The sequence below is a fragment of the Crocuta crocuta genome, unplaced genomic scaffold (assembly GCF_008692635.1).
Source record: "Crocuta crocuta isolate KB4526 unplaced genomic scaffold, BGI_CrCroc_1.0 scaffold118, whole genome shotgun sequence".
Taxonomy (NCBI): Eukaryota; Metazoa; Chordata; class Mammalia; order Carnivora; family Hyaenidae; genus Crocuta; species Crocuta crocuta.
Window position 1 is genome coordinate 5,702,498 of NW_027551558.1, and position 20,075 is coordinate 5,722,572.

The window sequence follows — 20,075 nt, forward strand, 5'->3', positions numbered from 1 at the left end:
TCATGACTTGAGCTGAAATCTAGTTGGACTGATTAACCAACTGAGCCGTCCAGATGCCCCCAACAGCTTAATACTTGATAGGTGGTTCCACCTCTTTAATACCAGGTCCTCTCAGCAGGCATGTATCCCCTGGATGTCTTACTCTTAGTGATGCTTAGACTAGCTAATGAGTTCAGGTGGTTCTTTTTATCGCCTCCATCCCCATCAACCTTTCACTAGTGGTTTCCCCTGTTATAGACACCTGCCCAATGAACTTTTTCTCCATATGTCACAAAGTGGTGATTCCTACCCCCATAATTCAGTCTGTGCTTTCACAGCCGTGAGCTTCAGCTGGACTGTGTAGAAGAACTTTAACTCCTTAACTGGGGGTTACTTGGTCACCCTGAGACATAGTACATTCAGAAAAGGGGGAGGAGAATGCTGATGTTGGCCCTTTATTTGCTTCTGGTTAGCATGAAGAGTGGGTGCCCTGGTGATCTGCGGTGGTGACAGTGAATTGTTTCAGGTTTTTCCTTCTTCCCACCCTCTCCCTTTTTAGTATCATTTTAAAGTTTAAAGTGCTCCTCACTCCCCATATTTTATCATGAAAATTTTCAAAGCACAGGAAGTTGGGAGGGTGGTACAGCGCACGCTAAACACCAGGAGTTTTCATACATCCAGTGTGCGTCCGTTAATTGTGGTCCTTTGTCATGCTCACATTGTGCTTGTCAGGCTCCTCTGCCCCTTGGAGCCCTTTCCTGTGGCTCTCAGCACCACGTGGCCCTTCTCCCAGTCACCTTTGCGTGCTTCTTTGTTTTCTGGCCAGTGAGATGTTGAAGGTTCCTCTCGTGCATTTTCCGCTTCCTGGGCGGATCTGCCATTTCTCCAGTAGCCCTCGATTCCTTTTAGTGGAGAAGGGTACATAGGGACCACAGCCTGGTGTAGGGGTCCTTCATTGTCACTGCGTTGTCACTGCTTCTAAGGCTTTTCAAATAAGCATGAGCTGAGAACTGTGTTATGAAAAAGGAAAATAAATCATGAGTTCATATTTCATATCATAAATATGAGTTCATATTAAATTTTTTTTTAAGTTTATTTATTTATCTTGTGAGAGAGAAAGAGTGTGAGCAGGGAAGGGGCCGAGAGAGAGGGGTAGAGAGAGAATCCCAAGCAGGCCTTGCGCTGTCATTGCGGACCCTGATGCGGGGCTCAAACCTATTAACTGTGAGATCATGACCTGAGCCGAAATCAAGAGTCGGGTGCTTAACCGACTGAGCCACCCAGGAGCCCCAATTATATGGGTTCATATTAATTTTCTAATTGAGCTATAAAACTACATAGTTATTACTTAATTTTGATTTTATATTTCTCTCTTAATCATTGAAAATCTTGGTTTCTAACAATACTCACAAAATTATCTATGTCACACATCCACATATGTATTATTTCTAAATAATACCAATATTAACAGTAAGGGTGCCAAATGAAATTTAAGTTTTTGCAGCTCTGTTTGGCCTTCAAATATATTTAACGATGCATATATAGTCAACATTGTTTAAAATAACTATTTTCTCTGTAATCATTTCAATAACCTGATAAGTCTGTCAATTTACTTACATTAAGGATTGTTTTTTCCTTTATTGATTTCACTTTCAAAAAAAAAAAAAGGAAAACTTTTATGATTCCTTAATCAAACCTATAAAATTTATAAACAAGATATGTGGAAAGGAGCCAAGCTTTCACTGCTGTCCCCTCCCTGCTCCTTCCCTCTGCTATCAGGAAACCTCTCTTTTTTCTGGCTTAGGTTTCTACTGTTTTGTTTTACAAATATACATACATTCTCCCACCCTCCTTTTACAAAGGTCACACATACTGTGTTCTGAGCCTTGCCTTTGTTCACTTAGGGACAGGTCCTGGAAATCATTCCATATCAGAGAGCAGAGATTATCTTCTCCTTTCTTTTGTCTTTCATTTTGTAGAAGTACCATAGTTTATTCAACCTGTTCTCTACTGAAGGACACTTGTGGGTTTTCATCCCTGACCGTGGCAATGTCTCAGTGAGTAACCTGGCAAATAGTTCTGTACTTCTACTGCTGAATCACTGGGTTAGATCACCCTTTCAATCTCGCAATCCCATCTCTAGTAAATGAATATGAAGCTTTGTTAGATATTACTGTATTCTCCTCCCTCCGTTAGATTTGTGCCGTTGGAAAAAAATTACCATCAGCAGTGGATGAAAGTACCTGCTTTCCCAGATTTGTCATTGGATCTCTAATCATACCTGTGGCTTTCTGTCAGCCTCATAGGTGTCTCTGCATGCTTCTCATTTGCTGTCTTCTTATTATGAGGAACTTGAATGTTTTTCATGTTTACGGCTGTTTTCAGAAACTCCTTGTTATTATCATCTCTTTTTCTGTTAGGTGGTTCTTTTCTTCCCCTTAATTTTTAGACACTGTCTCTATATTAGGAATATTATTCCTTTATCTGAGAAATGAAGTGACAAAGCTCTTTTTCCAGTTTATCAGATCCTTTAGTGGCTTTGCCTTTGGTGTGTTTTTCCTCCTAAAGGTTTTCTTATGTAATGGATTTAGAATGCCTTTCTTTTATACTTTATGATTTTGAGGCTTGGTTAGGAAGGTTGTATTATTCCCAAGTTATGCGTGAATTCACTCAGTTTCTCAAGTACTTGTAAATTAATTTTTTTATTAATACTTTTAAAGCTGTTCTTCTCTGTTTTCTGGCTTGCATCGTTTCTGACAAATCTACTCTCGTTCTTTGTTGCTCCATAATTATTGTCTTTTTTTCTTTATCACTGGCTTTCAGCAGTCTGATTAGATAGGCATTTATGTGATTTTTCTTGATGCTTTTTCTGCTTGAGAACAGTTTGTTGAGATACTTGGATCTGTATGTTTATAGTGTTCATCAAATTGGAAAAAATGTAGCTGTTTTTTCCAAAATATACATATTTTTCTGTTCTCTGGCCTCTGCACCCCCCCCCCTTTCCCCTGGGACTCCAATTAGTCGGCTACTTGCTGCTGTTCCACAGCTCACTGATGCTGTTATTTCTCTTGTTAATCCCTTTCCTTCTGCTTTTCATTTTAGTTTCTAATCACTATGTCCTAGTTCCCTACTCTTTTTTTTCCACTGTAATGTGTAGTTTACTTTTAATCCCATTCAGTTTATTTCTGATTTCAGACACTGTTTTTCCATCCCTAAAAGTTTGATTTGGATCTTTCTCTATATCTTCCATTTGGTCTCTCACCATCCTCATGCTTTCCTCTGCTTTTTGAATATTTGGAGTATATAATGGCCTTTTTTGTCCTTGTATACAGATTATTTTACCTTTGTCCTTTCTGGTTCGTTTCTATTGATTTTTTTTTTCTTTTGATTAATGGTCAGACTTTCGTACTCCTTTGCTCCTGATTCTGAAGTGTTTCTGATGGCTCTAATACAAGGACATTTTAATGACTATTTCAATTACAAATTAAAAATATTTTACTTTCAGTGCCAGGGAGGTTGATCTTTTCACTTCTTGCCAAGACTTTTAGGGACTTAATATTTTAATTTGAAGTCAGAAAAGGTCAAGGAAATTACGTAAAAGTATTTAAAACTTCTTTTTTTTTCCATTTTATTTTTTTAAATAGTTTATTGTCAAGTTGGTTTCCATATTAACACTTATTTTCTTAAGCAACATAATGAGGTGTGCATGGCTGAAATACTGTCAGTAATGATGACGTGATGTTGATATTGGAGTTTCATAGGTTTCTGTAAAGAGACTGCTTCAGGCATGGGTTAGATGTTAGAGTGTCCACTCGAAGAATGTGAGGTTTCTGAAAATTAAAGGCTTTGGTTCAACCCTCTCCCCTGCTCATTTGTGATTTTTACTCAGATGCTGTTTCTGAGTTACTATGTATAGGATGAGTGTTGAATGAAATTGAGAAATGCAGTGTTGCTTTTAATTAGCCCCTTTATGGGCCATATAGCTTTTAGTTCAGGCATTGGATGGTAGACATTTAGTGTTTGGACAGTAGGGAAATGTACTGTTTCAAAGGAACAGATCTGAACTACGAACACAAAATGCCCATTCACTGTACATTAGGATATAGGTGGCCAGGAAAGACCCTTAATTCAATTGGATAGTTATTAAGCAGAGAGAAACAGTTGCTCTGTAAAACTGAAGCTTGGATCATGTTATTTATGGCTGTGTTCGTGCAGAAGCTGTAGGTATAGACAATGAGATGCTTGTTTTATTTCCTGAAAACCTCTCTGGGGGAAACCTAGGCGAATAAATACTGTGTGTGAGTTTGAAAGTGACTCAGCTCTTGGAAACTGCCCGCCCAGCTCCCCAGGCTCTTGTCTCCACTGTGGGTTGTGATAGAGCGAGGCCTTAGGAGCCAGGAGAGGTAGCCTTGAGGTTGGCTCTTCTCTGTCCTGAGTTTGCTTACCCATAAAATAATACCACCTACCTTGTGCTATTTTTATTAAGATAAACAACGTCAAGTGTATGACAGATCTACAAAATGCTTGGGAACATGCTAAGAATTCAGAAAACTTCCTGTGTCTCCCACCTCTGGCTGTTCTGCCTTAGAGTTGATAATTTATAAATCATCATGGTTGTTTGATCTGTGCCTAATTGGGACTTCTAATCCTGGATTTTAGTTTTGTATCAGCATTTATAAGCCTGATTTGAGTTCTTATGTGAGTAATGTTTAAGATCCTCTGAACTTTAATTTTCTTAGGAAATAGAAGCCTTATTCCACAACAATAGAAGTCTTATTTTGTCTTAATAAAACAGGGTATAATTTTGCCAATTGGACTCCTGTTAAAATTCACAGTACGCTGATAAAGTGTGGCTTTAAACAGCTATATTGGCCTCCTAGGACTGCCATAACAAAATACCACAGAGTGGGTGGCTTAAACACCAATATTTATTGTTTTCCAGTGCTGGAGGCTGGAGGTCCATGAACCAGGAGCTGAGTGGCTTCCAGTTAGCTGCTTTCTCCCTGTGTCCTCACGTGGTCATTCCTGGTGTTTCTTCCTCTTTTTTTTTTTTTTAAGGTGGACTTTTTTTTTTTTTTAAGTTTATTTATTTATTTGGCAGGAGGAGATGCAGAGAGAGGAGAGAGAGAATCCCAAGCAGACTCCATGCTGTTAGCACAGATCCCAATGCAGGGTTCGAACTCATGAAACCATGAGATCATGAACTGAACCGAAATCAAGAGTCAGACGCTTAACCAACTGAGCCACCCAGGTGTCCCTCTTCCTCTTCTTAAAAGGGCACTAGTTCTCTTCAACCAGGCACTACCCTTATGATCTCATTTAACCTGAATGGCCTCCTACAAGGTCCTGTCTGCAAATAAGGTCATTTGGGGGGTTAGGGCTTCAGCATATGCATTTGTCCAGAGCAGGAATACACACCAGTCCAGAACAACTCTTCTCTGTCTTAGTTTTGGAAGGTCTGCAGCAGAAGCAGTGGGAATATTGCTGTGCTGTTCATTTGTAGACTTTTTATCATTCTGCCTCTTCAGTGGTGACACATTCTCATGTTCTTACTTTTCTCTTTACATTTTCTGCCCCACTGGTATGTCATTACGTGGTGGCTTTCCAACTTTTAAAAAAAAATGTTTATTCTTGAGGGGAGAGAGAAGTGGGGGCGGTCGGGGGGGGGTGGGGGAACAGAGGATCCGAAGTAGGCTCTGCACTGACAGCAGAGAGCCCGATGCCTTGTTTGAACTCACAAACCATGAAATCATGACCTGAGCCAAAGTCGGACACTTACTCGACGGAGCCCCTAGGCGCCCCTCCAACATTTTTTGAGCATGACTCACAGACAGAAAAACATTTACATATGTGTGCTTACCTCTAACAAATACTTTACAACCAGCGGTTGCCCTTATAAAGTGGCACATATTCTCTTTTCTATTTCATTTTTTCAAAAGCTATTTTCTGATGGGCTACTTTGTGTAATTTGGGAAGCCTGGCTCCAGGATAGATTCAGAACTTTGGTGTGTGAGCTTTGATAGTGCTTTCCTTTTTAGTCCTTTGGGGCCGAGGACATGCAGTTAGTTTGCACTGATTTACGGTATTTTAGAAGCCTATCATAAGACTTCCCTGCAGAGGAAATTATACTTTGGAAAATTTCCCTGCCATTTGGCAACTTTTGTAGGAAATGGAAGACAGTAGGGTGGAAAAGTTTCATCATATTGATTGTCTTGGCCAGGAGAGGCATACAGCAATGTCTTCTATTCAGGAACGGGGCGGATTGTAATGAAATCTAACTGTGGTTCAGTGACAGATTTTTATATTTTTATGTGCCTATTTTCTCTCTCCCAAGGTGTAGGCTTGGTTTTATTTTAGAATTCTCTTTCCCTGTCATAAGCTTCTCTGCATAGGTAGAAGAATCTTTTAAAGAACAGGGACCTACGTTTTTGATGACATTGTCTCAAATCTTAGTTCCATGTGCTACACTGTTGGGGCTTGATTATAGTTTTAGTCATGGTGCCTGTGGTTATCAGCTGAGGACTACCTACTTGTTTAGCTGTTAACACTTAACTCTGCTGGACCTGTGAGCTTCATCAGAAAAATGAAAACCTGTTTCACATCATCCAGGAAGATGCATTCAGGAAATTGTAATAATGGCTCTAAGTACAAACACAAAATGGTTTGTGTGTGTGTGTGTGTGTGTGTGTGTGTGTGTGTGTGTGTGTGTGTGTGAGAGAGAGAGAGAGAGAGAAACCAGAGGAAGTAATGGACCTAAGGATTCTGTAAATGTTACTTTGAAATTGTTGGGGCGCCCAGGTGGCTCAGTTGGTTAAGTATCTGACTTTGGCTCAGGTCATGATCTCACGGTTCGTGGGTTTGAGCCCTGCGTCGGGCTCTGTGCTGACAGCTCAGAGCCTAGTGCCTGCTTCAAATTCTGTGTCTCCCTCTCTCTCTCTGCCCCTACCCCATTTGCACTTTATTTCTCTCTCACTCTCAAAAATAAGTAAACATTTTTAAAAAATAAAAATAAAAAATAAAAAAAGAAATTAAAATGCAGCTTTTTAGAGGAGGCCCCCCAGATACTTCAAGGTTGTAGAGAATGAGTTCATTCCCTGCTCTTGCCTTTCATTCTATATATTTAACCTTGGAGAGGTGTTTGAGCCTCCATTTCCTCATTCAGTCTTCATTACCCAGCAGTGAACTAGTCCCTGGAATAGAAAGGTCACACAGGTGAGCCTTCTCCTTTTTCTTGTTCTTCCTCATTCCTCCAAGTTTTTTCTTTTTTTTTTAAAGAATTAAGTTGTGAAAATATACTCAAAAGATTGATGACCAATAAAGATAATTTTTCCCATTTATTCCTTACTTTTATTGAAAATATTCTGACTAGGGGTGCCTGGGTGGCTCAGTCAGTTAAGCATCCAACTCTTGATTTCAGCTAAGGTCATGAGTTCGAACCCCTTATCAGGTTCTGTGCTGACAGTGTGGAGCCTGCTTGGGATTCTGACTCCCTCTCTCTCTGTCCTTCCCCTGCTCTCTTCTCTCTCTCACTCTCTTTCTCAAAAATAAATAAATAAACTTTAAAGAAAAATAAGAATAGACAATATTCTGACCAGTTTTATTATAATAGATAATAAAGGACAAAGATCTCGAAAGAGTAAATCTTAAAGAGAAAGGCAGAGGCCCAGGCATCCCCAAGGCGCCGTTGCAAATTTATTGGCTTCAGTGAAGACCCAAGGCCCCTCTTGAGATGGTGTGATGTGCTGTCTGCCAGCTATGAAGACACCATTGCTGACCCACAAATGTAGGAGGTGTTTTTGTGACTAACACCTACACAGTTGCCATTGGAGGGTGCCTACGGCAGAGATTCAAGCCAGAAGTGGGCAAAGCTGACGTCTGCCTGAGGCACCTCAGCACCGAACGTGAGGAACCACACAGGCAGTGTGGGGCCGGAGTTCAGGTAGACAACACTTAGAAGCTTCCCAAGAGTCATGCTGTGGAACGTGGGATCACTTGGTTTGATTTTGTTTTAAAAGTATCTCTCCCCCTTGTAAGAGGAATGGGGAACCTGAAGGGCCAGGGGTTCCCACCACAAGGGTCTCCTGGATGAGAGGGGGCTGGAGAGTGAGAAGGCCCTGACCCCGCCTGCCCAGCGCTGGCTCTCCTAAACCTTACCTTAAAGAGCAAGGCTGGGTGGTGGGGCTGACAGAAGGCTGGGCAGATCACTGGTTGGTGTGGACTGAATGGTGACCACTCCCCCATGTCCATATATTGAAACCTCAGCCCACAATGTGATAGTATTTGGAGGTTGTACCTCAGATGCTAATTAAGTTTAGAGAAGGTCCGGAGGGTGGGGCCCTCATGATGGGATTCCTTCTAAGAAGAGGAAGCGAGACCAGAGTGTGCTTTCTTTTCCTTATGAAGAATTCTCTGATTCCTCTGATGACTCTTTCCCAAACTGTCCATTCAGACCAACAGTCCTAACACAGATGTTCTTGATACTCCAAGTGCACAAGTCTGGGGAGTGAGTTCTCTGGCATTTTATGCCTGAGGTTTTCCCAAGATCCCTGCATTCATCTGTACTCTACAGTGAGGAAGGCTGCAATATGGAAACACAAAGTTTGGGGTCAACAGAATGCCTGTCTGGTTTTTGTGTAAGTGGTATGTGGCTCCGTTGACCACTGTGCCTCACACATCAGCAAGCGTATTCTGCACTGGTGTTTGGTAGCCCTTAACCTTTCAAGTTAGAATATCTCTTTCCCATTTTGGAAATCTGATCCTCTTAGCTGGGCATTTTATCTAGGTCCGTCCTACACACGCCTGATGCACATGGTGTGCCTTTTTTGTCCAGGACCATGCTTGCTTCCAGTCAGGGGACTTTATGGAGCATGTGCTGTGTGCCAAGTGCATCACGAGGAGCTGGCGTGGTCCCCGTACCAAGGTGCTCATTGTCTAATGGAGAGTACTAGGAGGCTTCTTGAGAGGAAATACTAAAATAACTAAGCTTTTTGGTAACAGTGTTGCTGGCTGCTTCAGTAATGGGATGGGTTTTTTTTTTTTAATTGCCTTTGAAAGAAATTAACTTGCTATAAATGACTTTGTGTGTTTTTTAACACGTATTATACAACCTCGTTTTATGAATGTCCTTTTTTTATTATAGTTTATTGTCAAAGTTGGTTTCCGTATAACCCCCAGTGCTCATCCCAACAAGTGGCCTCCTCCGTACCCATCACCCTCCTTCCCCTCTCCCCTGCCCCCATCAGCCCTCAGTTTGTTCTCAGTATTTAAGTCTCTTAGGGTTTGCCTCCCTCCCTCTCCTTAACTGTTTTTTCCCCTTCCCCTCCCTTATGGTCTTCTGTTAAGTTTCTCCTGTTCCACATATGAGTGAAAACATGGTATCTTTCCTTCTCTGCCTGACTTATGAATGTTCTTAGGGATATTGTTGTGAATGACATGAAGTATAGATGGGTGAACCCGGAAATTTCCTAGGTTGTGGCTGTTGTATTTAATGATGCCCGTTGTAAGTGGGGACACCCTCGGGCAATCAGCGGCGCTTTCTCAAGAAGCTCTTTCCTCTGTGAACCTGGGCGAAGGTTCCTCTCGAGGGATCCCTGTTCGCACAGGGGGAACTATGTGAGACTGTTCAGAATTGGCCTGCTTCTTGGGGTTTGTTTCCCCCAAGATAGCTGCATAGTTAAAAATGTTTATGTCACTGAGTGGATGTGGTAGGAAGTCCGTGCATCAGTGAGATGGGTAGGATATCTACAGGACAATCCCAAGAGTAACCTGATTGCTCCCCTGACCCATCCATGTGGCCGTGGACCGGTGTTTGCAAATCCCAGTGCCGTGGTGAGGGAGACCGAGGCTCCGAAGGAGGGGGCCTTCCAAGTTGCTGTGGCCCGGGATGTGAGAAGCTGAGATGTTTTAATAACAAACACAAGATTCATAATATTTGGAACATGAGTTCATGTGCCAGGAGTTACTTTTAATCTCGGTATCCTTCTCTGTTCTAACCCAGGTGCAACATTAGAGGAAATAAACCAGCACTGGGACTGGCTGGAGCAAAATCTCCTTCATACTTTGTCCGTCTTTGATAATAAAGACGACATTGCCAGCTTTGTCAAAGGGAAGGTAAAGGTAGGTCCTTGGATTGAAATGCTTCTCCTCAGTTCCCTGCCTTTCTTACAACTTTCATATGATGTTTTGAGCACCGCAGCATTTTTTAACCCGATTTAAAGTGTTCTCCACCATAACTGAACATCTTGGTTTTTAATACACAGTCAAAGCAGTTAGACTTGTTACCTGTCAAACTTTGCAGACAGTTAGGCAAAATACACCTGAAATTTAAAGATCCACACCTCATTCCCAGACCTAAGTTTTTGTTATCCTTACAAAAGTGAAGGTCCTCTTTTGTCTTAGGAAAAAAAAGTTATAATATATGTTTCTGTAGAGCAAAAATGTTATTTGACTCCTTTTTTTAATTAAAAAATTTTTTTTAATGTTTGTTTATTTTTTAGGAAGAGACAGAATGTGAACTGGGGAGGGCTGAGAGAGGGGGAGACACAGTATCTCAAGCAGGCTCCAGGCTCTGAGCTGTTAGCACCAAGCCCGACATTGGGCTTGAGCCCTCAAGAGAGATCATGACCTGAGCTGAAGTCAGATGCTTAACCGACTGAGCCACCCAGGCGCCTGTGTTATTTGACTACTTAAATTAGCTATTCCTTCCCTTTTGCAGTTGTGACAGCTTGTCACTCTATTTTGTTGGACCTGGCACTTTCTCTTCCTAAAATTGGCTGTTTATTTTTGAAATATGTTAATTAAATGGAATTAAAACCAATTATATTTTGAGAAGCAAGAGAGGAATATTTTGGAAGGTATCTGTTAATATCTCCTGTAAGTTATATTTTCTGTAAATGCCATTGCAATAACATGATTGGTAACCATTGTTTTAAAAGCCCTATCAGGCAGGGGTGCCTGAGTGGCTCAGTGGGTTAAGTGTCCAACTTTGGCTCAGGTCATGATTTCACGGTTCGTAAAGTTCGAGCTCCACATCAGGCTCTGTACTGACAGCTCAGAGCCTGGAGCTTGCTTCAGATTCTGTGTCTCCCTCTGTCTCTGCCCCTCTCCTGCTCACACTCTGTCTCTCTCTCGCAAAAATAAACATTAAAAAAATAATAAAAATAAAAGCCCTAGAAGACAGGGAGGGACTGTTTCTCATTCTGATAAACACATGTTAACACATTAGCCTGTAATATAGTTTTCCTCCCTGAGGGCAAAACATCCCATACGATTGATTTTGTTTTGTGTGTGTGTGTGTTTTTCTCCTCAAAAGTTTGTCTTTTTAACTCCCTGAGTGCTTCAGCTTTTAGTAAAGGGCAGTAAAGTGAATTCTTGAGTTTAAAGGGACAAAACAGAACTATTCTTTTCCTCTGAGCGTCAGGGACAGTTGTGGGACTAGGTAGAAACCAAAAGTCTCCTGAATCCAGGCAGGTGACCTCTTGGTGTCACCTTTGGCCTATGAGGTTGGCAGGTGGACCCACGCTGTGGTGGGGACTGTCTGTCATGGCTTACCATCTTTGCTTGGTTTGACTGACTAGCTTGGTTCCCTGGGTCAGATCACACTGGGGCTTAGCTACAGAAATGCCCATTTCATGGTTATCTTTCACACTTATCTCCCCTCTCCTAAGTCTCATATAGGTTGTGATGGTTCTTTGATTTAGGGTTTTTCCTTTTAATTTGGAGGAAGGAAATTCATTTTTGCTACAGTGGCTTTCGGAAAGCTTCTGTAGAGGAGGAAACAACCTTCCCTCTGCTCTCCTAGGTTCTCCTCCCGTGGCCTGGAGATTAAACTGACAAAAGTCAAATTAATGAGAAAACCGGTTTCTCAGCACATGCAGTGTGCGTACACATGGGGGAAACTCAGTGATGAGTAACCCAAAAGGGTGGCTAGAATGTAAGGCTTTTACAACATCTTAACAAAGAACCAGACGTTTGTAGAGAAGTGACGGGACAAAGAAGAATTTGGCTGCGAGGGGTAGCAAACTGTGGGAAGGTAAATTAAATGTGTAGGGGGAAATGAAAGGAAGAGAAGGCCTATTTTTGTGAGGGTTGTTATCCTCCAGCGCTGGTCACAGTCTAGAGTTACCCTCCTCTTCCTGGCACAGGAGAGGGAGATACCTTCACAAATGGGAATTGATGTCCTTGTTTTAGACAATTAGTGGAGGAGGGCAGAGAGCCTTTTTAGTGTCTGCTGTTTCTCAGTTGTTTTCAGGATGATTCTTAGGCCAAAGTGGTGTATTTTGGGATGGCATAGTCTGATCCCCTGCACATCAAAGCTAAAATGCCTTAAGAAAAAAACCCAAAATACAAAATGAGTCCCAGGGAGGCTGCTGGCCTGGAGCAGGGATTGAGGATGGAACAGTTCTTGTGGTCTGAGATGGCGTTATACCTTTGGGGCCACCATATCAGGTGGTGGTTCTCCATCTCCTCTGGGAAAACCCAAAGAAATTAGGAGCTGAGTCTTTCCTACTCCTATCCTGAACAGTTGGCCACTGTCTGAAGCTTTAAAGAAATCCCTGTGCTCTGAACTGTGCTTGTCACCAGACCCTGGAGTCCCCAGAAGTCAGGAGTCTGTACAGCCACCACCACGGCTGCATCTGGAGCCTGTGGGTCCTGTTCTGCTTCCATGACTCTTTGCTATAGAGCCTTTGTAAGGTCCTCTTCACACCACCTGGTCCAGAGTTTTATATATTAGATACACTTTTAAAAATGTTTATTTAATTATTTTGAGAGTGGGGGCAGAGAGAATGAGAGAGTGAGAGAATCCCAAGCAGTCTCCACACTGAGCCTGTTGCGGGGCTAAGTCCCACAAACCATGAGATCGTGACCTGAGCCGAAATCAAGAGTCAGATGCTCAACCAACTGAGCCGCCCTGGTGCCCCTGTATTACATATGTTCCCTTTAAAAAATTTTTTTTTTTTTTTTTTATTTTTTTGTTTTTGAGAAAGGGACAGAGAGAGGAAGTGAATGGGGGAAAGACAGGGAGAGAGAGGGAGAGAGAATCCCAAGCAGGCTCCACACTGCCAGCACAGAGCCCGAGGTGGGGCTTGAAGTCATGAATAGCGAGATCACGACCTGAGCTGAAATCAGGAGTTGGATGCTTAACCGACTGAGCTACCCAGGTGCCCCATACATATGCTTTTAAAATTATTCATCCTTCTTATAACTTTTCTAGTTTATAATGTCTGGTTAAATGAAATTTGGGAAAGAAGAAAAACATAATGAGGAAATGAAAAGCACTTAAAATCTTATTAGCCTTCACATTCATTTTAAACATAATTTTTATTTTAATAGAAAGTCTCAGGTTTTCTAAATAATTTTCTAAAATCTCGTATAGTTCAGGGTATGGTAGCTTTGCCCCCAAAGTGGTTTTGTCTTAAGAGACCTAGTCCTTCATGAAACACAGAATTCTGATCTTGTCAGTGAGTTGTCACCCCTCAGCAACAGGCCACACGCTTATGTTCTAGACACTTCTACAGTCTTACCCCAGACTGAAAAAGGATCCTTGCTGTTACTTGTTGGCAAAGCAGTTGTACGTTCAGATGCTTCCTTTTCCGTCTTGCCTCCTCGTGCACCTGAGTGCTTTGGAGGTGTTTCCAACCTTGGCCAACATAACTCCTTGTCTACCTTAGAAGACTGTAGAATATTTAGAGGTAGTGAAAGGTGCCAGATGCCACACGGTCAGGTACCTGTTGGCTTTGTATTAAAGTTTTTGAATCTAAGGAGGAAGACATTCATTAGCTTTTTAAAAAAGACTAATTTGTAACTCAAACTTGGGTGGTTCTTCAGAGTTGACGCATCGAGTTCATGCCAGAGCCAGTAATTTGATCATCCCATCCCTGTAGGGAGAACAAGGAGGTATTATAAAGTAGTAATTTGTTAGAAAACTAAGGCTTATAAGTCAGTGATTTGTCCAAAGCCTCAGGGCTGGTAAGTGGTCAAGTGAGAGACTTGTTCTTGGTTTTCCATATCCATCCCCAAGCGTGGCCATGATTCTGGGCGGTGGACAGAAGGTGTGTTGAGCCGCTCTCCTTCACCCTGCATGTTAAGCAGTGCAGACTCCTCAGGTGCCTGTGCTTGGCTGTTCCTTCCCACCTCTGCCTGTCCCTCCCCTCGTCCCTTTCACTGATGTGGGGACTGTTATCTTTCTGTGCATCAGGCTCTGATTGCCGAGGAGACAAGCAGCAGGCTTGCGGAGCAGGAAGAAGAGCCGGAGAAGTTCCGAGAGGCCTTGGTAAAGTTCGAAGCCAGGTTCAACTTCCCGGAGGCAGAGAAGCTGGTCACCTATTACTCCTGCTGCTGCTGGAAGGGCAGGGTTCCCCGCCAAGGCTGGCTGTACCTCAGCATCAACCACCTCTGCTTCTACTCCTTCTTCCTGGGCAAGGAACGTAAGTGAAGCATTTGGAGAGATTTGGGAGCTCACAGATGAAGTTGACCCTCGGGATGTTTGTGCTGTCCTGAGACAAGATGAAGAGTTAGAGAACAAAAGATTTAAATGAGTAGTTGAGATGATAATGCCCGATACTTGATTAACTTCCATATGACTTGTGTCCACAATTGTATTTATATATACTGCTACCCCTGAGGGCTTTGATTTTGTGACAATTCATTTTTTCTACTGCCTTACATGTTTCTGTGTAGTTCACTTCATATAGCTCCCGAAGGTTTTTTACTTTATGTTGTTCTGAAAACACATTGTTAAAACTGATAGCCCAGTACTTCTAAAGGAGTGGAACATTGTTGTTTCTTTCTTTTTTTTTTTTTTTTTACAAATAGTTTATTGTCAAATTAGTTTCCACATAACACTCAGTGCTCATCCCCACAAGTGTCCTCCTCCATGCCCATCCCCCCTCCCCCCCACATCCATCAGTCCTCAGTTTTTGTCAGCATTCAAGAGTCTCTCATGGTTTGCCTCTCTCCCTTTCCCCCACCATTTCCGCCCTTCTTCTCCCCCTTGTTCCTCCGTCAAGTTCCTCCTAATCCTCCTATACGTGCAAACATATGATATTTGTCCTTCTCTGCCTGACTTATTTCGCTCAGCATAACACCCTCAAGGTCCATCCATGTTGCTACACATGGCCAGATTTCATTGTTTCTCATTGCCATGTAGTATTCCATGGTATAGATAAACCACATCTTCTTGATCCATTCATCTGTTGATGGACACTTGGGCTCTTTCCATGTTTTAGCTATTGTGGAGAGTGCTGCTATGAACATTGTTGTTTCTTAAGATGGGGGGTGGGGGCATATAAAAAATTCCCAGCCTTGGGGCACCTGGGTGGCTCAGTCCATTAAGCCTCCAACTTTGGCTCAGGTCATGATCTTGCAGTTCGTGAATTTGAGCCCCACATCGGACTCTGTGCTGATGGCTCAGAGCCTGGAGCTGCTTCGGATTCTGTGTCTCCCTCTCTCTGTGCCCCTCACACACTCACACTCTCTCTCAAAAATAAAGAAAAACATTAAGAAAAATTAAAAAAAAAAAAAAAAAAACAAAACTCCCAGCCCTGAAGGTCATGACTGCTCCCGGAAGAGTAGCAAGATGTACTGTTGTTCCTTGGAGTGGGAAGGAATTCTTCACCTGGGTCCACTTGAGATTCAGGCAGTAATTAACTTCTCATAAATTTATCCACTGACCATTGCTGTGCTAGATATTAGATTCCAAGGTAAGAGAAGAAAAACCACAAGTGTCAGTTGTATGTTGAATTTTTAAAAAAGTCATTCCCACTGATACTTCTTTTGGAACCAAACATTGTTTCAAGCACCCATGCAGGGTGGAAGCTGTGTGTGTATATAAAATGAGTATATGTATGTGTTTATATACATAGTTTTTTTTTCCCTGCATCTAAGTTTATATTTCAAGTTGAACCCGTGGGAGGGGCTCCTCTTGAATTTTGCTGACCCAGCTTCCTGCACAGGGTCATCACTTCTCTTTCTCACGCTGCCAGCCTCAGTTCTGATACTCTAGTACGTACACCCTGTGTACAAAGCCTTTCCCCACCCTTGGAATGTGCTCTGACCTAATGTTAGCTGTCTTCATTCTTGTACTTTCTAAAATACTTCTCAAAAAATTATCTTTAATTTTATTTTAGAGAGAGAGCACAAGAGGGGGAGAGGAACAGAAGGAGAGAAAGAGAGAGGAAGAGATAGGATCTTAAGCAGGCTCCACACTCAGTGCAGAGTGTGACATGTGCCCACAACCCTGGGATCATGACCTGAGCCAAAATCAAGAGTCGGGTGCTACACTGACGGAGCCATCCAGGCGCCCCTTGAAATGCTTCTCAAAATTAATTTCTTTCTCTTCCCTATTCTTGTGCCTGTTTGGAAACTCCTGTTCACCCTTCAAAATCAGTTCAGATTTTATCACCTCCAGGGACTTTCCCTGGTCCCCTTATGATTCGTACTATGTTTGTGTTTCAGTTTGATTTTGTCAAATTAGTGGTTCCTTATTTTACATGTCTGTTTTCTCTATTTGAATAAGCTTTTTAAGTGCAGGGCTTTCGCAAAGAAGACGCTTAATGAAGTGAAAGTTGATGATTTATAGAGTACGTATGTTTGTGTAAGAGACTTACGTGAAAGCAACTAGAAGTAGCTGAAGAAGCTTCTTCTCAAGCCTGAGAAGATATGTGGCCTTTTAAGTTATTGAAGCACTGAAAACATTATTGCAAAATAAGTGGAAAAATTAGAAACACTTAATGATCCCCTCCTTGATTTGAAAAACAAAAACAAAAACCCAACAACAAAAAAACAAGTTATCTTCTGACCCTGATCGATCATGGTCACTAAACCAAATTTTGTTAGGATACGCTTTGAAAAAAAGAAATGCGGGGCGCCTGGGTGCCTTAGTCGGTTAAGCGTCCGACTTTCGCTTAGGTCATGATCTCGTGGTTCGTGGGTTCCAGCCCCGCGTCGGGCTGACTGCCAGCTCAGAGCCTGGAGCCTGTTTGAGCCTGTGATTCCCTCTCTCTCTGACCCTCCCCTGCTCACGCTGTCTCTCTCTCTCTCTCTCTCTCTCTCCTAGAGATAAATTTTAAAAAAAAAATTGAAAAAAAGAAATGATTTCTGTATTTGAGGACACTTATCATTTCAAGTTGTTGCATTGTCCCTTCTCCCTTTGCATTGGCAAGTTAGCTTGGCTACTCACTGTGTTGGAAACAGTTCCCAGAATAGAGTCCTTGTTTATAAAATGTACTGTTTGTACTGTATTACTTTAAAAAGAATTCCATAAAAATTTGTACCGTGTCTTCTACGACTCTGTCATTCGACACAGTCTAAATGTTAAGCCTGTTTCTCTCTCCAAGGTCATGAATAATCCTCTTTTGCACTTCTTTTTTTTTCATAGCTTACACCATGAATGCTGCCTTTGAAACCAGAAATTATGTAGATTGAGAAACTTTTGCATATTTTGCAAATATTTAAGTTTTTAAGTATTTTTGACGTTTTCATGTTTTCAGAACAGTGTCCCCCTCTATGTGTGCAGTAGCCAGCAACTTAGAAAATTTCACTTAAATCTTTAAGAAAATCATTGAACGTGAATTGGATTCTAACACACAGCAGTATTGTGCTTCCTCTTTCCTGCTCTGGTTTAATAGGTATTTGCATTTCAGCTTAAGGAGATCCTTGGACTCTTTGTTGATACACTCAAGTTTGGCTCAACAGTTAGGTTAAAATCTCTAATTGCCTTTTTCTTCTCTTCTAGTTAAACTTATAGTCCCTTGGGTTGATATCCAGAAGTTAGAAAGAACGTCCAACGTCTTTCTGACAGACACCATCCGAATCACCACGCAGAATAAGGAGCGTGATTTCTCCATGTTCCTGAACCTTGATGAGGTATTCAAGATCATGGAGCAGCTGGCCGACGTGACGCTCCGAAGGCTGCTGGACAATGAGGTCTTTGACCTGGACCCAGACCTGCAGGAGCCGAGCCAGATCACCAAGCGGTAAGAGCTTCGCTTTTCAGTTGTTCCTGACCCCAGGACCGTGGCTTCATTTACGTGGGCTTTGTTAGTCTTAGTTGTACTAGATTTAAATTTCCCTTGTGGCAAAATGCAGATTTTCCCCATGTTGTTAATCATGATGGTGGCATAATAATTGGCAGCGATTGTTACAATTTTTTTTTTTTTAATGCAGTAGACTTTGATTTCTGGATCCAGTTCTACTTTCTTTCCAGATATTTTGAAACTGATTTTTTTAAAGAAAAAAACTACTTCTAGGAAATGTAATATGAATAGCTTCCTGGTAGAATTCCATTCGATGCTGTGCTTTATCAGTGAACATTAAGAAATGTTACATTTCCATATGAAAAAACTTTGTAGAATAAGTTTTCATGACAGTGGGAATTAGTTTTGGTACTGGTTTGTCATTAGAAATGTGCCTTAGTAATATTAGTAGGTTAACATTCTTTATTATTGGTTTGCCCCAAATCGATGCTAGTTGTGGAGATGTCTGAGGCAGTTGCTTGAATTATTAGTCACTTTGTGTGTTGATTGATTGACTGAGAGAGGGATAGAGAGTATGCAAATCAGGGAGAGGGGCAGAGGGAAAGGGAGAGGGAGAATCCAATGCAGAGTCCATATCCAGCATGGAGCCCATCATGGGGCTTGATCTCACAGCTGTGAGATCATGACCTGAGCTAAAAGTGAGAGTCAGACTCTCAACCGACTGAGCCACCCAGGCACCCCTGAATTATTAGTCTCTTTAAAGAAGTTCAGTTTTATGATCTAAAATTTAACCAGTGGTGTTCAAGCTTGACTGTGATTTCTGACTTAGTGGGTGAGACCAGGTAACTGCAGAATTGATATCAGGATATCCTTTGAGGAGCAAGTCCTCTGTCAAGTGCTGTCTTTTTTTTAAAAAAAACTTTTTTTTAATGTTTTATTTATTTTTGAGAGAGAGATAGTGACAGCATGAGCAGGGGAGATTCAGAGAGAGAGGGAGACATGGAATCCGAAGCAGGCTCCAGGCTCTGAGCTAGCTGTTAGCACAGAGCCTGAGGCGGGGCTCGAACCCATGAACCATGAGATCATGACCTGAGCCGAAGTCAGACGCTCAACCGACTGAGCCACCCAGGCACCCCTGGCAGGTGCTGTCCTGGATGGGTATATTTGACATCATTACAGAATCACCACTGCTATTTGAATACTATTAGTCATTAACAACATTTTTTTTTTTTTACATGGTACAGAACACATAACCTAAAATTTGCTGTCTTAATACCACTGAACCATACACTTAAAAAAATGGTTAAGTATATTCACATTGTTGTGCAACCATCCCCACCATCCAACTCTGGGACGCTACATCTTGCAGAACTGAAACTTCATCCCCATTAAGCAATAACTCCCCATTCCCTCCTCCCCCAGCCTCTGGCAGCCACCATTCTACTTTGTCTCTGAGTTTGACTACTCCAGGTCCTTCATATAAGTGGACCCCTACAGTATTTGTGTTTTTGTGGCTGGCTTTATGTAATTCCTTAAGGTTCATCCATGTTGTAGCCTGTGTCAGAATTATTTTCCTTTCTAAGGCTAGGTAATATTCCTTTGTATGTATATACCATATTTTGTTTGTCCATTCATGCATCATTGGACACAAAGTTGTTTCTACCTTTTGGGTATTGTATATGATGCTGCTATGAGCAGCTATGCACAGATATCTGTTCAAGCCCCTGCTTTTACGACTTTTGGGCATATACCCAGAAGTGGAATTATGAGATCATAGAATAGTTCTGTGTCATTCTGTGTCCAGTCATTAAAAAATCTTTAAAAAATTTTTCAATTGTTTATTTTTGAGAAAGACCGTGTGAGTGGGAAAGTTGCAGAAGGAGAGGGGGGTACATAGGATCCAAAGTGGGCTCTCCTGACAGCAGACAGCCCGATATGGGGCTTAACTAACAAACCATGAGATCACAACCTGAGCCAGAGTCAGATGCTCAGCCAACTGACCCACCCAAGGGCTCCCCCAGGATCTTTATAATCTACTATAGCATTCCTCTTATTCTTTAGACACATTTGCTGTCTTCTCCAAACATCTGGGAGAAGATGTGACTAATTAGTGGTCTCTAA

General features: G+C 41.9%; 1 protein-coding gene and 1 non-coding gene across 2 annotated transcripts in view; one reads left to right on the top strand and one right to left on the bottom strand.

Moving 5' to 3' along the window:
- TBC1D8 (TBC1 domain family member 8) overlaps positions 1 to 20,075 on the top strand; it is a 78,491-nt gene that overhangs the window by 16,291 nt on the left and 42,125 nt on the right. The window contains exons 3-5 of the mRNA XM_077749190.1: positions 9,977 to 10,095; positions 14,177 to 14,405; positions 17,714 to 17,954. Of these exons, the coding sequence (XP_077605316.1) occupies positions 9,977 to 10,095; positions 14,177 to 14,405; positions 17,714 to 17,954 (589 nt within the window). The remainder of the gene's footprint in view (positions 1 to 9,976; positions 10,096 to 14,176; positions 14,406 to 17,713; positions 17,955 to 20,075) is intronic.
- Positions 19,001 to 19,085, bottom strand: TRNAR-UCG (transfer RNA arginine (anticodon UCG)). Its single transcript has one exon. It is a non-coding gene; the product is annotated as a tRNA-Arg (tRNA).